The 16,931-nt window shown below is 37.3% G+C and overlaps 3 protein-coding genes across 4 annotated transcripts in view; all 3 read right to left on the bottom strand.

Moving 5' to 3' along the window:
* LOC106521355 (carbonic anhydrase) overlaps positions 1–3,130 on the bottom strand; it is a 10,497-nt gene extending 7,367 nt beyond the window's left edge. Inside the window, exons 1-2 of one of the 2 annotated variants that reach the window (XM_014013890.1) lie at positions 1,182–3,130; positions 904–961 (exon numbers count right to left, since the gene is read on the bottom strand). In XM_014013890.1, coding sequence (XP_013869344.1) covers positions 904–961; positions 1,182–1,193 — 70 coding nt within the window. In that variant the 5' untranslated portion in view covers positions 1,194–3,130. The remainder of the gene's footprint in view (positions 1–903; positions 962–1,181) is intronic. The other variant, XM_014013891.1, reaches the window with a different exon arrangement.
* Positions 3,131–8,156: 5,026 nt separating this feature from the next.
* On the bottom strand, positions 8,157–11,134 carry hrc (histidine rich calcium binding protein). The gene is made up of 6 exons (XM_014013892.1): positions 10,428–11,134; positions 9,381–9,493; positions 9,219–9,290; positions 9,012–9,066; positions 8,888–8,924; positions 8,157–8,783 (listed from the first exon to the last, which is right to left on the bottom strand). The coding sequence occupies exons 1-6, from the start codon at positions 10,909–10,911 to the stop codon at positions 8,762–8,764; spliced, it is 783 nt and encodes a 260-aa protein (XP_013869346.1). The 5' UTR covers positions 10,912–11,134; the 3' UTR covers positions 8,157–8,761.
* Positions 11,135–13,082: 1,948 nt separating this feature from the next.
* LOC106521354 (transient receptor potential cation channel subfamily M member 5) lies at positions 13,083–16,460 on the bottom strand (the record flags this gene model as incomplete). Its single annotated transcript, XM_014013889.1, is given in 8 exon segments — positions 13,083–13,492; positions 13,665–13,758; positions 14,938–15,010; positions 15,109–15,241; positions 15,470–15,651; positions 15,733–15,898; positions 16,067–16,241; positions 16,328–16,460. Coding segments are annotated over 8 exon segments (988 nt in total), but the record flags the coding sequence as incomplete, so codon positions are not given.
* Positions 16,461–16,931: the final 471 nt, after the last annotated feature.

The raw sequence follows: 16,931 nt of genomic DNA, 5'->3' as shown, positions 1-16,931 counted from the left end.
ATTTCCACCCTGTTATGTCCTCGTTCCACACTGTTTGGTTCATAAACCTAACAGGGTGGAACACAACAGAGTGGAATTTTTTTTAGCTAATCTAGCTGTAGTTCTTTGTGTGGTCAACATTTACATAGTTAATCTTCAACAGAATAGCAAACCTTTAATGACTAAATTTAATATGTTTTTTTTTATTCTACTGAATAAACACTTCCCATAATTTATCTTAACAGGGTGGAACTTTAAGGTTGACTCATACAGGTTTAATATATTTAAGATTAAAAAAGTAAGGAGAGAGTGACAGATGAAGCTTATCTTGTTGTCCACAGTTGAATTCCCTCAAAAACCAATTGATGTCACTTCTTTTAAACGACTTTTATGGAATTGTAGTCTTTTTGAGGGCAAAAAGGAAACATTCTAACAGGGTGGAAAGTTACTACTGGGACATGTATAATATAAGGAAAAATATCAAATCAAAAAACAGTTTCAACAAATTCAGTTTAATAACAAAATAAGGTTTAGTCCAGTCAATCAAATTATTGAAGAAAAAAATAAAATTTATTTTATTGTTTAAACTTCTTGAGGAAATCTGTAACACTGCACCGCGGACACAATAAAATTGACCGTGTGTCACCAAAAAGGTGTGTAAAGTACAAAATAATATTTTTAAAACATTTCATTTATATTTGAATGATGGCAAACATCTAAATGTATAATTAAAATACTTTGTTGTAAATATTTGGCACATTTTAGAAAAAAATCAGGGTAAGAGAATCATGCGGACATGAATGTTGCCCCCAAAAAAAGGATCACCCAAGTGTGAATTTAATTTGTATAACTGCAGCACATGCAGTCTAATGTTAAAAGCAAGCATGAATAAATAGAGCTAACAAGACATTCAAATTTACTTACAGCATTTTACCAAAGACACCAAACTCAGAAGGAACACCAGTGAGGGGAGATAAACCTGCTGGAAGAGATGAAAATGTACATTAATGATGAATCCTAAAGTTTGAACTAAGTTATTATGAATCTTTCAGATTCATCCATGAATTTGCTTAACATTAAAGACTCTGAGATGACAATGAAACATCTATATCCTTAAACATTTTTGACTCACCTGTATGCCACATCATCTAAGACAAATGAGATTTCTGTGCTTTTATTATTTTATTTTATTTTTTACTGACCTTACTGTCCATGTCTCAAACCTCCAAGGCTTCAAGAGCAATCTGTCAAATTCAAACGTCACCTCAAACGCAAATGTTCGTTTCTTGATAAAGAACGGAAAAGGTGCCCAGAGTAAATTCGCAGTGGTTTTATAGCTTCAGAGTTTTGCTCTGGGTGGAGCCCTCTCTGTGTATACAACATCAAAAGCATGATGGAGGAGGCTTGTCAATTAGTTATCTAAATAGGTGCAATAAAAGCAAAACCACTCCACTGACTTCATTTACATTTAAATCAAAACTGTGGTGTATCTTCCTTATGAGATGAACTGAAGGCAACTGAAACTCTTTTTTGAATCTGGAAGAAATTTAATTGTTGAAAGAGTTTTCTCAATTCTAACTGAGAGTTTCAAACTTAGAAACTCTTCTTCTTCTCCTCCTCCTCCTCTTCTTCTTCTTCTTCTTTGTTTCTTTTTTTGGCGATAGGCAAACAACTGAAAGGTGCGTTACCGCACTTAGAAACTGTGTTGAGGGATTCCTGCCTCCTGATTGGCCAGCTCCTGATTGACCTCATCTGCAGACAGGCCTTCCTTGTGAGCAACTTGGCTTTATAAGGCTGCACTGAAGATCTGGTCCTCGSMGSAGCAACTCTTACCATATGGTATTAGTCCTGAGCTTTTTCTTGTTTAAGATTGATCTTAAGYATCTTACCTGTTCTGTCTCTGTGTTCAGTAATCCTGAAAGATCAACCCGTGGAACCAGTGTTGCTTTGGACCACTCTTCCTGCATAATCTCTGTGCCCCCCAGCTGCAAGGAAAACAAGCCTGCTCAATCACCTACCTGTCTGCCTCCAACCTCTAATAACCAAACTGCTCACCTGCCTCAAACCTGTTGGAAACCTGTTTATACTCACCTGCCTTGATCCAAGCCTTCTCCTCTGAGCTGCACCCATCCTTGAACTCTGTAAGAAACCACTCACCTGTAAATATTTACCAACTCCAGAATTCCATACCAACTCGCTAGCTGCCTGCTGTAAAACAACGTGGTGGTCAGAGCCTCAAAACTACTGGAGCAGGTAATGGTTTGATAACGTCCAGCTCTTGAAAAACTTTATTCTTTACAAAGGATCAAAAATAAGTCAAAATGTAGGACAGGACAGTTATTTTTCTTATGAAAAGTTAGCTTGCAGCTAGTTATCTATCAGCTAACGTTAGCATTCATTTAATGATGACATTATCTATTTTTGAGGTTTTTTAACAAGTTAAACTGTATTTTAATGCTAAGATTGAGTCCAGGTCCACTCTGATGATATTTATTGATTCCCTGTTATGATTGACATTCATAAATCACAGATTATTTCCCTAATTTAATCTGCTAGCTTCATAATTTACACGTTATTTTCTTGACTTTTTAAAGCTGACTGAATTCAGGTGGCAGTAAAAAACATAATACTTAATCTATCTGTTGATGTAGGAGCTGAATACAGAGGTAGAGGCAGCAGGTAGGGCAGAGTGTCTCAGGTAGGAGGACAGGATGTCTCAGGTAGGAGATGAAGGTGATGGGCAGGTGTGAAGGAAATATAAAATGTTATTTTGAGTACATTCTAGTCAATTGTGTGAACTTAATGAAATAAATTACTGATCTAAATACATAATCTACTGCATGCTTAACAATTTATTTTATTTTGACCAGTATAAAAGTGATAGGCTTATTTAAATGTAACTTTTATTTGTAGGAAGTGGTAGAAATTGGTTTTCATAATTGGAATTTTCCCAGTTAAATAAAGGTCAGTAAATAAATCTGTCAATCCTCCCTCATTAGCTTTCTAATCAGTTCCAAACATCCACATATCGATCTTATAAATAAATGTAAAAACCTCCTCTAAGCTTGTTTGGGATAATCTGTCACATTAATTTAAATGTCTGAGTTATAACTGAATTTAAAAACAGGACAATGCAACTGGTTTAATGAAGAATCTGTCTCTAGTCATTAAATCAGGTGTTTATTTATGTAGGTAAAAGTATCTTTAACAACCTGTTAAAATGCATTAGAAATCAGGAAATATTCTATTTTATTCAAAAATTTCTGAGGGAGGACCCGCCCCCCAGACCCCCCTCCAGTGTGTCCTTTCCACATATTATAAGACTTATGTGAGAGGATAAACCAACACACCTGTGCTCCACCTGTGTGTCTCTGTATGAAACTATGGCTGATTATCAAACTGTATTCTTAGAGAGTTTAAAGGGCTGATACAGTACATGGTTGAATGAAGGTGARCATAATCTCAGTTAACATGGTTTGAGTATTATTGCATCACAACAGAAACATTTGGTGTGCAGTTGTTGATGCAGACAGTTAAACTGAGCACACACTGAAGACATGAACAACAGAAAAACCTGGTCGCACAACTGTGGGTACGTCAGACCCCGTCCCCCACGGTGCGTCCCCACCAACTTTCAGCACAAAGTTACACCCTTGATGAAGATGCAAACTGGTGCTGGGAAGAAACCTCGAATCAACTTTTAGTTTAATTTTGGTCTTTTGTGTGTGTGAAATGAACAGCTTTGTTTAAGTCCACTCTGACCATTTGTCTTCTCTGTCCAACGTACAGTATGTACATCACTGTCCTCAAAGAGGTGCCCTTATTTCACCTTACTGCCTTGAAATCTTTCAAAGCACTTTTGATCAACAGTTATCCAGGCTTTCTGGTCATCTTCCTGAGTTTTTCCTTTAACCCTAAACTTTTATCACAAAATTTTCACTCATTTTTATCCAGTCCTGACCATAACAGTGAATCTGTGCAGTGCACACTTCAAAAATTAGCCATCTAAAAATAAGTTTAAAAATATTTGATTATAGTCTGAATCTTCTCACATTAAGTGGAACAATCTTCCAGTACAGTGAGGCAATTGCACTTGACTTTTTGAAATAAGGAAATTTTCCAGGCTAACAAAATTAATAATCTAACACATTCTGCTTTTGTTCATTATATCAATCTCAAAACAAGATCAAAAATACTTTTATATAAGATTGTAAGACTTGGTTAGATGGAGAGTTCTTGCAGTGTATGTGCTTAATTACATGAAAAAAAATTAACAATTGGATGACAAAAGAAGCGATGTCAACAGCAGATGAACAGTGTATGAAACTACAAGTACAAAAAAAAAAAACTAAAAAAAATAAAGTTATGCACAGGACCTGAAAGACGCATTATCATCAGAGGACCAGTTTTTCAACTGAAACCACTTGAAGAATCATTTTGTTGGTGCCAAATGCCATTTTATGTGTCAAACTGGAATCGTTGTTTTATTTATTTATTTATTTTATTTAACTAATGTGATAGGAACAAATTGTGTCTTTGGCACCGACTGCTATCAAAGTGTCTTAATATCATATTTATATTTCGTTCTTTGTTGATTTGTCTGATTTGTTTAAAACACTGACACATCCAGTTGCTGCAGTTGTTTTTTTAATGTCTGAATGGTTCACAAATCACACTTAAGTAACTGTCCTGGAAAAATAACTCATCCTTCAAAGTCCTACATTCTTCTCAGRCCAAGYGTCAGTGACCTCTTTTGCTTGCCTTAAAATGTCATCATGTTTTCTGGTTCCACGTTTTTTATCTTCCGTTTTCTCTGAAAGTGTTTTAAGATCAGGACAATATCTGTTAGAATAATCATTCTTGTTGCTGTTTATCAAACATCATTCTCTACTTGGTCCAGCTTCAGCACCAAGAGAGATGTTTATTGTCTGTTTGGATAACATCCTGTATAAATGCATGTATTTGACACTGCCTCAGGGCTTACATTCTATGTACCACTGCCCTGTGTGACATGTTGTGTGTCTTGTTCCTCTTGACCGTTCACGGAGTACTTTTTATTTTTGGACCACGTGTTTCTGTTTTGGTTAAATAAAGATTTCCACAACAATTTTGGCGTCACGAACAGGATCCACTAGGAGATCGACAGACCAAGGCCACATCGCAGGTGGACTGATATAAGTGAGCAAGGACTGCTCAGGACTGTGACTCCAGCTGGATCAAAATAACCTTTTTAACAACAGAAATACGCTGGTGACCACCGACCGTGATGGATGATCTTGAATAAACAGAACATTGGATTTTATATTTGGCTGTTGAACAACCTGGGAAGATTTTGAAACATCAACTGCTGAGAGTGAGTACAGAAAAGCTTCAGGATACCTCCTTTCTTTTCAAAAGAGGATTTCTGCCAGCTTTTCCAAAAGGTGATGGTGTTGGAGCTCAAGATTCATCGTCTGGAAGAGATGAATGCTTTGGAGAACTCAACATGCGTTCAAATGAGCGAGAAGGCTGACCCCCAATTTACATTGCTTGAGTTCCATCTCCGCTCCACTCCGGTCCGACCTCCACAGCAAATACGCACCCATTATAATCAAATAGAGTGTTTACACTGGCTGAGCAGGGCGGCTGTGAGCCGACGGCGATCTGTCAAAATTAGAACAGATCCTATTTTTGCCGGACGACGGAGCAGGCCGGAGTCAAATTTTAAAGATTACGTTGCACCAACAGGAAAAGAAATGAGCACAACATCCGTATTTTCAAAATACAATATTATTCGGCAGAATAATTTGTTGGAATAATGTCGAAATTGCGGCTATATTAATAAATATACAGATATATTTCTACACAAATGCTGTCAGAATGTATCATTCTGTTTGGGAAGCAGATGGATACACACGATACACATGGATTTTATTTTGAAATCAGAAGTTTCAGAAAGATGGCAGTGAGACAGTTTCAACCATAAAAGCCTTTATATCGTTGTTTTCAGCCGTGTTTGGAGTTCATCTTTGACAGAATTATTTTTTGCTGTGACTTCCACACTTATCACTGAATTTATCGCACATCTGCTTCCTGCACGTCTGACCAGAGCAGAGCGGAGGTGGTGTAAACTGGACTTGAAACGGTGCAGCTGCGACCTGCGCAGCGGAGCGGAGACGGAATGCAAGTAATGTAAATCCGGAGTGAGAGGAGAGATCAACTGGATGAGATGGGAGCTGTTTCTGAGGGTCTAGCTGTRTGGAACTCTCTTGATGCCAGACCAAAATCTCTCAGGAAGGATTCAGCGCTTAGATGACAACAAATGGCCAGAGTTACAGAGAAAAGCTTTTTCTCCACCAGCAAGGAGAATGAAGCAGCGACAGGCTGGAATCAAAACAACTGATAACGGCCAGAGAAATGAAGACGGTCTTGAACTGTCCTCTGTGTTAKGTCTTGGAACAACACAATGAATGTCTCCTGGATCTCATTTCGCCCTGATGATGAACATAAGCACATTAATGCAGAAGTGAAAACAAGCYCACAGGGTGTCGTAACAGGATCTGCTGCAACGTTACCAAACAAAATTCAACCTCTGAGTAAGATTGGCAAAAATAAAATTGAGTTGCTAAAACTGTTCTTTTCTGAGCTTTTAACTCCATAAACTTTTGATCGAACATCAAATGTTTGATTTGAATGTTTGAAGATTTTGGTGTTTAAAAGGCATAAATGTCAAAAGAATGTGGTTGCAAACAACACATGACAATAGTAGATGGAGAACAATTCACCAGAGCCAGATTAAGTCTTTAATTTGCAGGGAGGTTTGAAAACTGATACCTAAAATTGTTACAAATCATCATAAGAATGTTGGCTCTTAATTTTTGCAAYGAGAAACAACGATATGTTCAGCACTTGCACTTTAGTGTGCATACAAAAAATGATTGTTCAACAGATTAGTGAAACTGACTTACTAAATGAAGCTTGGCAAACACCAGAAAAGAAAAGCAGTTTATATATATATATATTTCAGAAAAGCTAAACAAAAGATTCATGACACTTTAGAAAGTTCATAAGTTTTCTTTTTGTTTCAGGTGTTGGAATTTTCTGATAACTTGCACCATTTGTTTTTGTTTTTTTCACATTCTGTACTTTGTATGTAATCAATTGCATAATGTGTTAAAAGTTGAATTTCCAAGTTGCTTATTGGTAAGTTTTCTGATATTTACTTCTTAATAGCTCAGCTGTTCCCAAAACTTTATATTTTAGATTTCCCTGAAATAGCCCATTAATTTTTTACCAGCAACACCCAAATCTAATCTATTTACTTTTTGTTTACAAGTAGAAGGTGGAAAGTTTGAGATGTAAAGGAAAATATGATCTTTCTCCAGCCCCCAGGACGATCATTACTTGGTTTTGTTTAATGTAATGATTAATTTGTTTGTAGAAACATCAGTGTTTAATGGACCAGTTATTTGTGTCCTCACCCACACATCACTACATTTTCTTTTGTGTTGATTCACAGACATGCTCAGATAATTTGCCTTTTCATGTTTCGCTAAATCACAAACAACAATAACAAAAAACTTTGTTGTGCCTTGAAACAAAACCTTGACTTCCACGAGCTCTGATGGGGCTTTCTGTTAAGATTTGTTTTTTTCTCCATCCTACTGGTGGAGTCTGAGACCACAGAAACATTCTRGGATTTTAAAAAATATATTATGGTTTTACTCGTTTTGTAAAWTGTAACGAGATTATGCACGAGTTGATCTGGTAGTAGTAGAAGTAGAACTGAACTTGGGGGGAAGGGAAGCACAAAATCATTCTTTTTTAAATAATAGAAGCTAAATTGTATAAATGGCAATTTTAAATTCAACACTAAAGCTGACAGGACTGAAACAGTTCTCGAAAAAGCTGATTTTATTTTCTTGATTTTGAAACCTCATGTTACCATTTTTTTGTTTTTACGAGTTTCATCAACAAATTTTTCTCTTTGGGTTCTGACAAGTCAGAGTTCTGCATAAAAATTCCCATGGGCTCACAGTATCGATGCTATTTATATGGTGGACAAAACAATCACAGAAAAGGTCACTTGGGGTCATAGTGCTTGAACGATAAAACACTTTTGTGAAAACTGATGCAAAATTACGCCTGATTTTTTTTTATACATATGCATTTATAAATAAACATACACTGAAAAGAAATTCTTCAGGACATGGAAAGTTTAATTACTGGCATTACTGCCTCATATACTTACCATCACTGAATAAATCCAACAACAATATAAAGATAGTTTTCTTTAGTTTCTCAAACACAGTTTGTCATTTTACATGAGAAGCAAAAAAAATAAAAAATAAAATTATAATAAAAAAGTCAGTAGATGCATTCAGGAACCCTTCAGCTAAATAAAAGTTTTGATTTGTGTTTGTGTCGGATCTACAATCCTGTATGTTTTTGAAGAAAGTGTCACATTAATTTTCAGATCAGTCTGTAATTAGTGTGTACGGTGTTAACACGTGGTGACCTTTGACTTTGCAGTCGGAGGACACCATTTTGTACATTCACTGCAAACTTCATTAACCTTTCTGATTTGTCATTTAAAATTCTCAATACAACATGAAAATAATTATTTTAGCTGTTTACAATGAAACTTGTATAAAAATATAATTAACCCTGCAAGACTGACTTATGTGTTTTTCTCATGAGGATACAGTAATTATTAAAAATTATGATTTCTTGTCATTGATAGCAATCCTTGTTCTGTTGTTGACCTAAGAACAGCGTCATGTGTTGACATGTTCTGATGTGCTCAGAGTAAAGAGGAAACGGTCCTGCAAAGCAAAACAAACACAGGACATTGAACACAACAAATCATAAAGCTATATGAGCTCTCAGAGTGTAACATGGTGTAACRTGTGTTGTAGGAAAATCTTACTGAAAGAGGGATCCTGTTAATTCATCAACAAGGCCGCCTAAGAGAGTGAAACAGAGGAAAAGTATGGAATCCAGCAAATATCAAAGCAAACATTAACTATTGTCAATATATACAGTACAAATACCTGGTGTGCAAATTGTGTCACACAATATGGGGCAAATGTAACACGATGAGCAGCTCTGGAAAAAATCAAAAAAGCTCACGTGAAAATGTTGCATTGCTCTTTTAATTGCATTCATTATTGCCCACTGTCAAAAGTCAGMAGACGATGTGTATTCCTTCAGGCCAGGCCTTCAATTCTGGTCGTGTTTCAGGCAGTGAAGAAACTTACCTCACAGTGCTCACAGTGGTCCGACTCATCTCCCTCCTCACAGGGACATTTATCACAGCTTTCAGAGCAATGCTAGAAGAAATAAAACACAGCTAATTAAGGCTTCGCCTGTTATCAGACTGATTGCAGCACAGCTGATCAGTGAAATCTTCATGATTGTACCTCACATATGGAGCAAACTCTACACAAAGAGCCTGAGTGGAACTGCTGCGTGTCAGCACTTTCACCCTCTTCGTGTTTGTCGACAAGGTTTTCCGTTTTGTTGTCAACTTCCTCTAAAGCAAGCATACAGAAAAAGTGTATTAAGTGTTTTAATGTGGATTATATTAAGTTGTGCTCCTTTTGCATTTAATATGGCCAAGCATTTAAAATTTAAGTCTCTCAGTAGTTGACAAGCAGCTGCAGCAGCAATCACCTTACATTTCCCAATACATATACAGACAGAACTACTTATTACTGACACCATGCATCTGGGATTGAAATTCCAACATTTTTATTATCAGCATCAGTTTTTTGGAAGCTCCATTATTTATTTATTTATTTATTTATTTTGGGGGTGGGGCTTCACACTAGTGTGACACACACCAGTTTGGAGCAAACAGATGATACCATGAAGCTCTCAACAGGGCCATGGGATGTGTTGGGATGATTGTCATCAGCTTAATTCAGCTTTTTACATAAATAACCCGGGCATGGTCTACTAATGGACTCAATCTTTGCCTCATACACTTCAGTCTGAACCAAGAACTTCCTGCCCACAAGCTGTGAAGGTGGGTTCCTTAGCCCCCTCTATCCTGATCCTGGTAGCCTTCTACCTTCTGCCTCAGTGAACATGATCGCAACAAACACCCAGAGTGTGATAACAGTACAAACTTTCCTTTTGCATGAACACTTACCTTTTTAATGTGACATTTACTTAAATATCTTGCTAATTTTTAGGCACATAAAGCAGAACCTGTTTCGTGTCTTATAGGTTACATTGGCTGAACAGACTGCTTTAGATCTGATTAGTGTCACCTATCACAGATAAGCTGCTCTATTTTTGAATTGAAATGTATGACCGTGTTCCTAAAGCAGCTGTGGCGAGTCAGGCTGTGTTAGAGAGCTGCTGGGCATTTTAGATTCCCTAAAATGATCAAAGATGAGGAGGATTTTTAATCCCTCAGCCTAACTTCTAAAGCGTAATTTCATTTTAAAAAATGAGTATACCTTCATCTTCAGTGTCATCCCCAGCAAGATGATCTTCTTCCTCCTCTTCCTTTGTTGTGGCCTCCGCTTCTTCAGAATCCTCATTGTCCTCTTCTTCAGCATCACCATCATCAGCCTCTTCCTCTGCAACTTCATTCTCCCCTTCTCCTTCCTCCTCATCAGTAGGCTCCTCTTCTGCCTCAGCCTCTTCTTCCTCCGCAACTCCATTCCCTTCCTCAACAGCAGCTCCTTCATCCTCTGCTTCCTCCTCAAAATCAGAAGCTTCTTGTTCCTCATCCTCTTCATCATTTTCTGCTTCCTCTTCTTCTACATCTTCATCTTCCTCCTCCTCTTCTACATCTTCCTCAGCAGCTTCATTCTCGTCAGCATGTTTGGCATGGAGGTCTTCATCCTGGGCGCTCACCTCAGCGGAGGGTGAGCCCTGCAGTGAGCAGAGGAGCACCAGCAGCAGCGTCACCACCCAGCCTCTCACAGGAGCCATCATGGAAAACTGAACAGCTTAGATAGTAAATGAAAACTTCAACCGTTTTTTTTTTTTTTTGTTTGGTCTTTTGCATGTAAAGTTCAAAACTGATGATTGGTTGGAAGTGTTTAATCCTATAAAATCCACAGGAAATAAAGGTGATGGAGCTGCAGCTTCTTTGTTCAGGTCCAGACCGTTGCAGCCAGCAAGAAGAGGGTCATGTTCACTGAGGCAGAGGGAGCCGAGTGCCAGTGCTGTGCTGAGAACACAGTGAAAAAGTCGTGTGTGTGTGTGTGTGTGTGTTAGTTGAGCAGCTGCACGTATGAGTGACAAAGACACATGTTTGGGAAGAATACTCCTGATGCCCCTAATACAGGGCATCAGAGTGTGTTGTGGGGTTTAACACCTGTTCTCAGGAGGTTGAGGTAAAGACAGTCAAACAGGACATGGAAATGAAAGTGAGTAAACTTTTACACGTCATGTACTACATATAAACTAGAGATTGGACTTACTTCAAGGTAACTGGAGAATTTATTGTTCTAAATAATTAGGTAATTATTAACCTTTATTTAACCYGGCAAATTCCATTGAGATCATAGATCTGTTTAGCAATGGAGGCCTGAAGGCAACCTKAAGTGCATGTTTTTGGTTTGTGGGAGGAAACTGGAATACCCGGAGAAAACRCACACAAGCAYGAGAAGAACAAGCAAACTCTGTACAGAAAGATCCTGGATACAAACCAGGGATTGAACCCAGGACCTTGCTGAGGCATCAGTGCTAAACTCTGAACCATCGTGTTGCCCAAACTTTTGCAACATTAATACACTGGGAAGTAAAATAACATAATATTTTCATGAGGGAGGATTTAAAAATTATCTAGAGCTGCACATGACAAGGCCAGTGCTGTTGTCTGATTGTTTTCTGTGTTGTTTCTTTATAATCTATTTTTATTTTACACATTTTTGTTTGGCCCTAAACTTGTTTAAAAGTGATGTAAATATGCATAAGTACAAACAGAAAGTATGTTTTATTGAGGTTAATATACCTATAGCTTGTACTGAAAATGTAATAAGACAAGTCTTGCAACAAATAAACTTGATGAAAATACATCCAATTAAAAATAAACTGATCCTGTGGATAGACACTTTCTATTAAAAACACACATTTTTTCAATTTGAAACTTTAATGTAATGAACCCAGATCAATTGCACTGAATGAATAAAATCAAACTGAGAGTAACTGATTGACTAAGGCAAACAGAAAGTTTATTAATTGCTGCTTGTAACTAAATCTCCTCAAAGACGAGAGCCTGTCAGGATGATGGACATTGTGGTTTTAAATACCAGTGAAGAAAGTTGAGCTGCACATTCCGCAGTTCTTTTTTCTCTTATATTAATCATCAGATTTGGAATCAATGAAGCCAGGAAACARAGGGAAGTATTTATTCACGTGGTTGTGTGCCTCCACACAGATGTCCTGCAGGGAGGCAGCAGTAAAGTGATGACACGGTTTCTCTGAGAGCTGCTGCCTGCAGCTGACAGGTGGTCTGAATGACTATTTAGAGCAAAGGCTCCTTCAATGGTTTGCTCCACTATGTGACCTTCAGTGGAGTCATGTCACAGTGAAACCCAGCACCATGCACCTTTTGCACGACTCACAACACTTCTCTGCTGACTCCATAACATCCTGCCTCCTAGTTTTATTTTCAACTTATAAAATAAATTAAACTGGCTTCATTTTTTGCAGCCTTCCATCAGCCTTAGGCTTTTCCTTCTGTCCTTGGTTAACAAAAGAAATTTGTTTTCCATTTTTTTCCTTCGTCCGTCATCGAAAGTTAAGGTGTGTTTCAACAGAAAMCAGGACACTGAAGAAGCAGTATTTGGTTTTATGTCAAAAGTTAAATTAAGAAACACTGAGGACAGGGCTATTCAGTTGCAGGGGTGGGGGGCAATAATAGGGGAAACACTTCATAAGAAAACAAAAGAAAACAAGTATTATCTTTGACGTTTTTAATTTGTTTAAAATGGCCACCATTAGCTCAGTGGTGGGACATCTACAGGAGGAAACAAAACATCATTTTAACTTTGCTAACCATATGGAATGAAAACAAGACAATTTTAATAAAAGCCTGTAAAACTGAACAATGTCTCAGTCAAAATTTATTTTAAATAATTTACACTTAAAAATTTACCAAAAAACACAAAAAATAAAGCTAATGAGTCTGTAACAGAAACATAAATCTTCTCATAAATATAGAAAAATCTCAAATTTCTGTAAAAATGTTTTTTCATTCTCTTTATAAAATTTACTGAGCAGTAGCAACATAAATGTACATTTAATGCAACCAAGTGTAAACATCTGTTTTACCAGAATGTAAATTGTTAATAACATTCATCCATTGCTCTTGGTATTTAAAAAAGTTTTCCTTAACAAAATACTGTCAGTTTTTAAAAGGTGAACTTATTTAGTTCTGGTCTTGGTTGTAAACTGTAGTGATAAACATGACTATGTGCTCTAGTATTTGTCTTTTTCCTGATCCTTACTGCCTCAGTGATAACCCAAAGGCATAATCAATATGAACTGGAGGAAGTGGAGACGGCATCTGTGTAGAAAAGTTCAGAGAAAGACAGATTACTGAGTGATTGTGACATTTTGATGGGAAACATCTTGCACCATTCAGTAACTAGACAAACAAGCTCATATGCTGCATTGCACAGGACTTCAGTAAACATTTGTTTTGAAATGTGTTCGTTTTTATAACTGCTGAGGTTTACCTCTTGATACAGGTGGAGGTCGAGGGTTTTTCAATGTGCTGCTTTGTGCCAAAGTTTCCACAATCCACCTGAGAGCATCTGAGCTGTACTCCATCTGAGAGGAAGAATAAAAACTGTTTGGTGCAACTTCAGTTATTTTCCCCCACAAAAGACACTGATCCTCAGTGACATTCATCATAGTTTTAAAAAAATAACATCATAAAAATGCAGGAGAGATTCTAAAAGTAAACGAGCCAAAATGACCAAAAGTGCTGATTTAATCCAGTTTCTACAGCTACTTTCCTGCACAAAATTTTAGTGAATAGTGCAAGAAAACAACTACCTAACGATTTCCATGGTAATCCATCGTGAATGGCTGATATATTTTGTTACAGTAAATGAGGTGTTTGCAAGCAGACAGGTAGCTTAGCTTTGAGTTAAGAGTGGAAACACGGGAAAGAACAAGTTTTAGTAAACAAACACAAAACCTGCCCTTTACCATTACTAAAAGTAAGAAGAGACATGAGAATGTCACTAGCCTCAGCTTGAAAATTGTTTTCCCTCTAAAAAAAACCTTCACTCAAAGCTTGTTCAATGTTACATGCTCCCCCTCTGCTGGTGACTGTTCATATTAYCTTCTGCAACATGCATGCCTGTAATATTAGAAAACCTTCTACTGCAGTAACTTTTCCAATGAATGCTTTAATTGAGGAAGTTATTTTACAAACTGTGCATAATAATAATAATAATAACCTTTCACTCGCTGTCTTCAAGTCTCGTTTAAAACACACTACAACTCCCTTGACTTTGAGTCTGAGTGAGATGGTGCAAAACCTCACTGTGTATCATAACTCTGTTCTATACTGTAAATATAAAAGCTCAATATTTTGATTTGCATTTTAACTACGTCCTGTTGTCTCTGTCTACTGTACAGCACTGTGTTTGGCCTTGTGCTATTTAAAGTGCTTTATAAATAAAAGTGGTATGGTACGGTACGGTACAATAATACTACATTAGTCTTATACAGCACTTTTTTAGGACAATCAAAGATGCTTTACATTATTCATTCACACACACATTCACATACTGATGTATGTGTTAGAGAATATTACACACAAACATTGAGTTTTATTTTTAAAAAAAAAACTTTTTGCAACAGCATCTGTAGTGTTAAATCAAAATTTTGCCAAAAATTTTCATGAATACAATGAACGCTCTGGTGGTGCACACGCAAAAACGTAAAGTCAATGAATTTCAAATTAGTGGTCATCATCAGTGCATACATCATGTTTACCTCATTCTCCAGGGATTTGAGTCTGTGTTCAAACTCTTTGATTTCAGACAACTGTTTCATCACACCATTCAGCCTGAAAAAAATAAAAATAAAAACAAGAGATAACAAGACAAATTTTTGCCTCCATGTCATTAATATTCCTGCTGCTGTGATTCAGCAATGAGGGCTCACTTGTCAGACATCCGCTTCAGTTTCTCCGAGTCACTACTCTTCTGGATTTTGTTTTGAGCAGTCAGGAAGTCTTCTTTCTGGATACTTTCCCACGTCATTAATCTGTTTGCTGCTTTTCCCTTTAACTGCAAAACTAATTGAAAAGACTGTCATTAATGTGCAACTCTGGTGTTCGCAGATCACCACAGAAAACACAACAGCAAAACTAGGGACAAAAAGGACAAAGGGATGATGAGTACTCTGCTAGTTACTTGTGTTCATTGGGAAAAGGCAGCAAGTAAACAACCACCAAGACAACTTTTAATCATCAAACCTAACTTTACTGCATACAGTTAAAATAAGCCTCCAGTTTAATACTAACCAAAGTGGTGGATCTTGACAGAGGGAACCTTACGGATGACCCTCTTGATAAATAAATTGATGTGAGAGAGGATGATGAAAGGAGGAGCCAGTGAGGGCTTGGAGTGATACTGGACAATTAGGTTGTAGCGCTGAAACTTCCAGTAGATGTCACTGTTGGCCTGCACTTCAGTGAAGGTGTAGCTGTGTGCACACAAGATCACGTTTAAATATAAACAGACTGAGACCATACATTTACATTCACTGTGCTGCTGGCCCACCTACCTAAACATTGCAATAAGCAGGTTTATGAGTAGAATGTTTGTAACCAGGAGATAAATAACTAACAGAATGGCCACCAGCCAGTTATTGTGCGTAGATCTGCATGGCTCTGCACCACCCTCAATCAATGTTGTGTCATCTGTACAGGTTACATCCCACACCTTACCAACTGGAATGGAAGGAAAAAAATCCAGCAAAATTAAGAAAAAGTACGCTTATATTACCGTCTATGACATATTCACACAAAACACAACAGCCATCAATGATGTAGCCTAGAAAATATTGCATTGAATGTGAAAAAAAGTGTAATACAAGCTGAACAAAAACGCCCTCATACCATCGACCTCCTCCACAGGAATCTGTCCATAGATGTGCAAGTAAGGTCTGTAGAAAACTCTTCGGAAAATGCGACCAAAGTTAGGATCATAGGAGTAAAGCAAAGCCTGATTGGCTATTCCGTACGCCATGAGCCACACTCCCAGGAAGAAGAGGAAGAAGAAGACATCTTTCACCTGAACAAAATAGTTTGTTTATTTTCTTGTCATATTAAACATTAGGTAAAATTACAAATAATTAAATATTTAACAGCATTTCTCACCATCTTGCCAACAATGATAATCTTGGGTCCCAGCTGTTTGTGAATGGCAACAATGTGAAGGAGGCGAAGAGTGAAGACCATGTAGTCCACACACAGGACATCCCGCCCAAATTCATACGACCAGCTAAACATCCTGCAACACATTTAAAGTTAAYGCAAATAAAAGCAAGAAATATGCAAATGTTTGACTATTTAAGAACAGGTATATAGTTCTTCATAGTAAATCCCAGTCACACTATGGTTTTAGAGAACTGATGCAACCTCTGCAAAGTTTGCCCAACACGTTGGCACACACTGAGGAACAGAAAAAAAGCATCAATTAGCACCTTCTTTTGGACRTGATCATACCATRCTGCTAACAACTTGAACAGATATAAATGAGTAAATTAACCCTATGTAGCAAGTTGTTAGGAGAGAAAAAGAAAGGGTGACAACTATTTCTGTCCTGCACTACACATTTACCAAGTTGGGGCACCAGTTTGTCRATTTAGAAAGAAGGTGTTAAGRTCTTAGCCAGATTATTTTTAGTAACTTTTATTTTACTGCAAGTCTGAAGAATTTTATCAAGTTTGCCTCAGCTATTTAATCAGGTTGTTCTGCAAAA

This window comes from Austrofundulus limnaeus, unplaced genomic scaffold (assembly GCF_001266775.1).
Source record: "Austrofundulus limnaeus strain Quisiro unplaced genomic scaffold, Austrofundulus_limnaeus-1.0 Scaffold108, whole genome shotgun sequence".
NCBI classification, from domain to species: domain Eukaryota; kingdom Metazoa; phylum Chordata; class Actinopteri; order Cyprinodontiformes; family Rivulidae; genus Austrofundulus; species Austrofundulus limnaeus.
The sequence above is the reverse complement of the archived record's forward strand: the minus strand, read 5'-3'. Positions and strand labels throughout refer to the sequence as shown.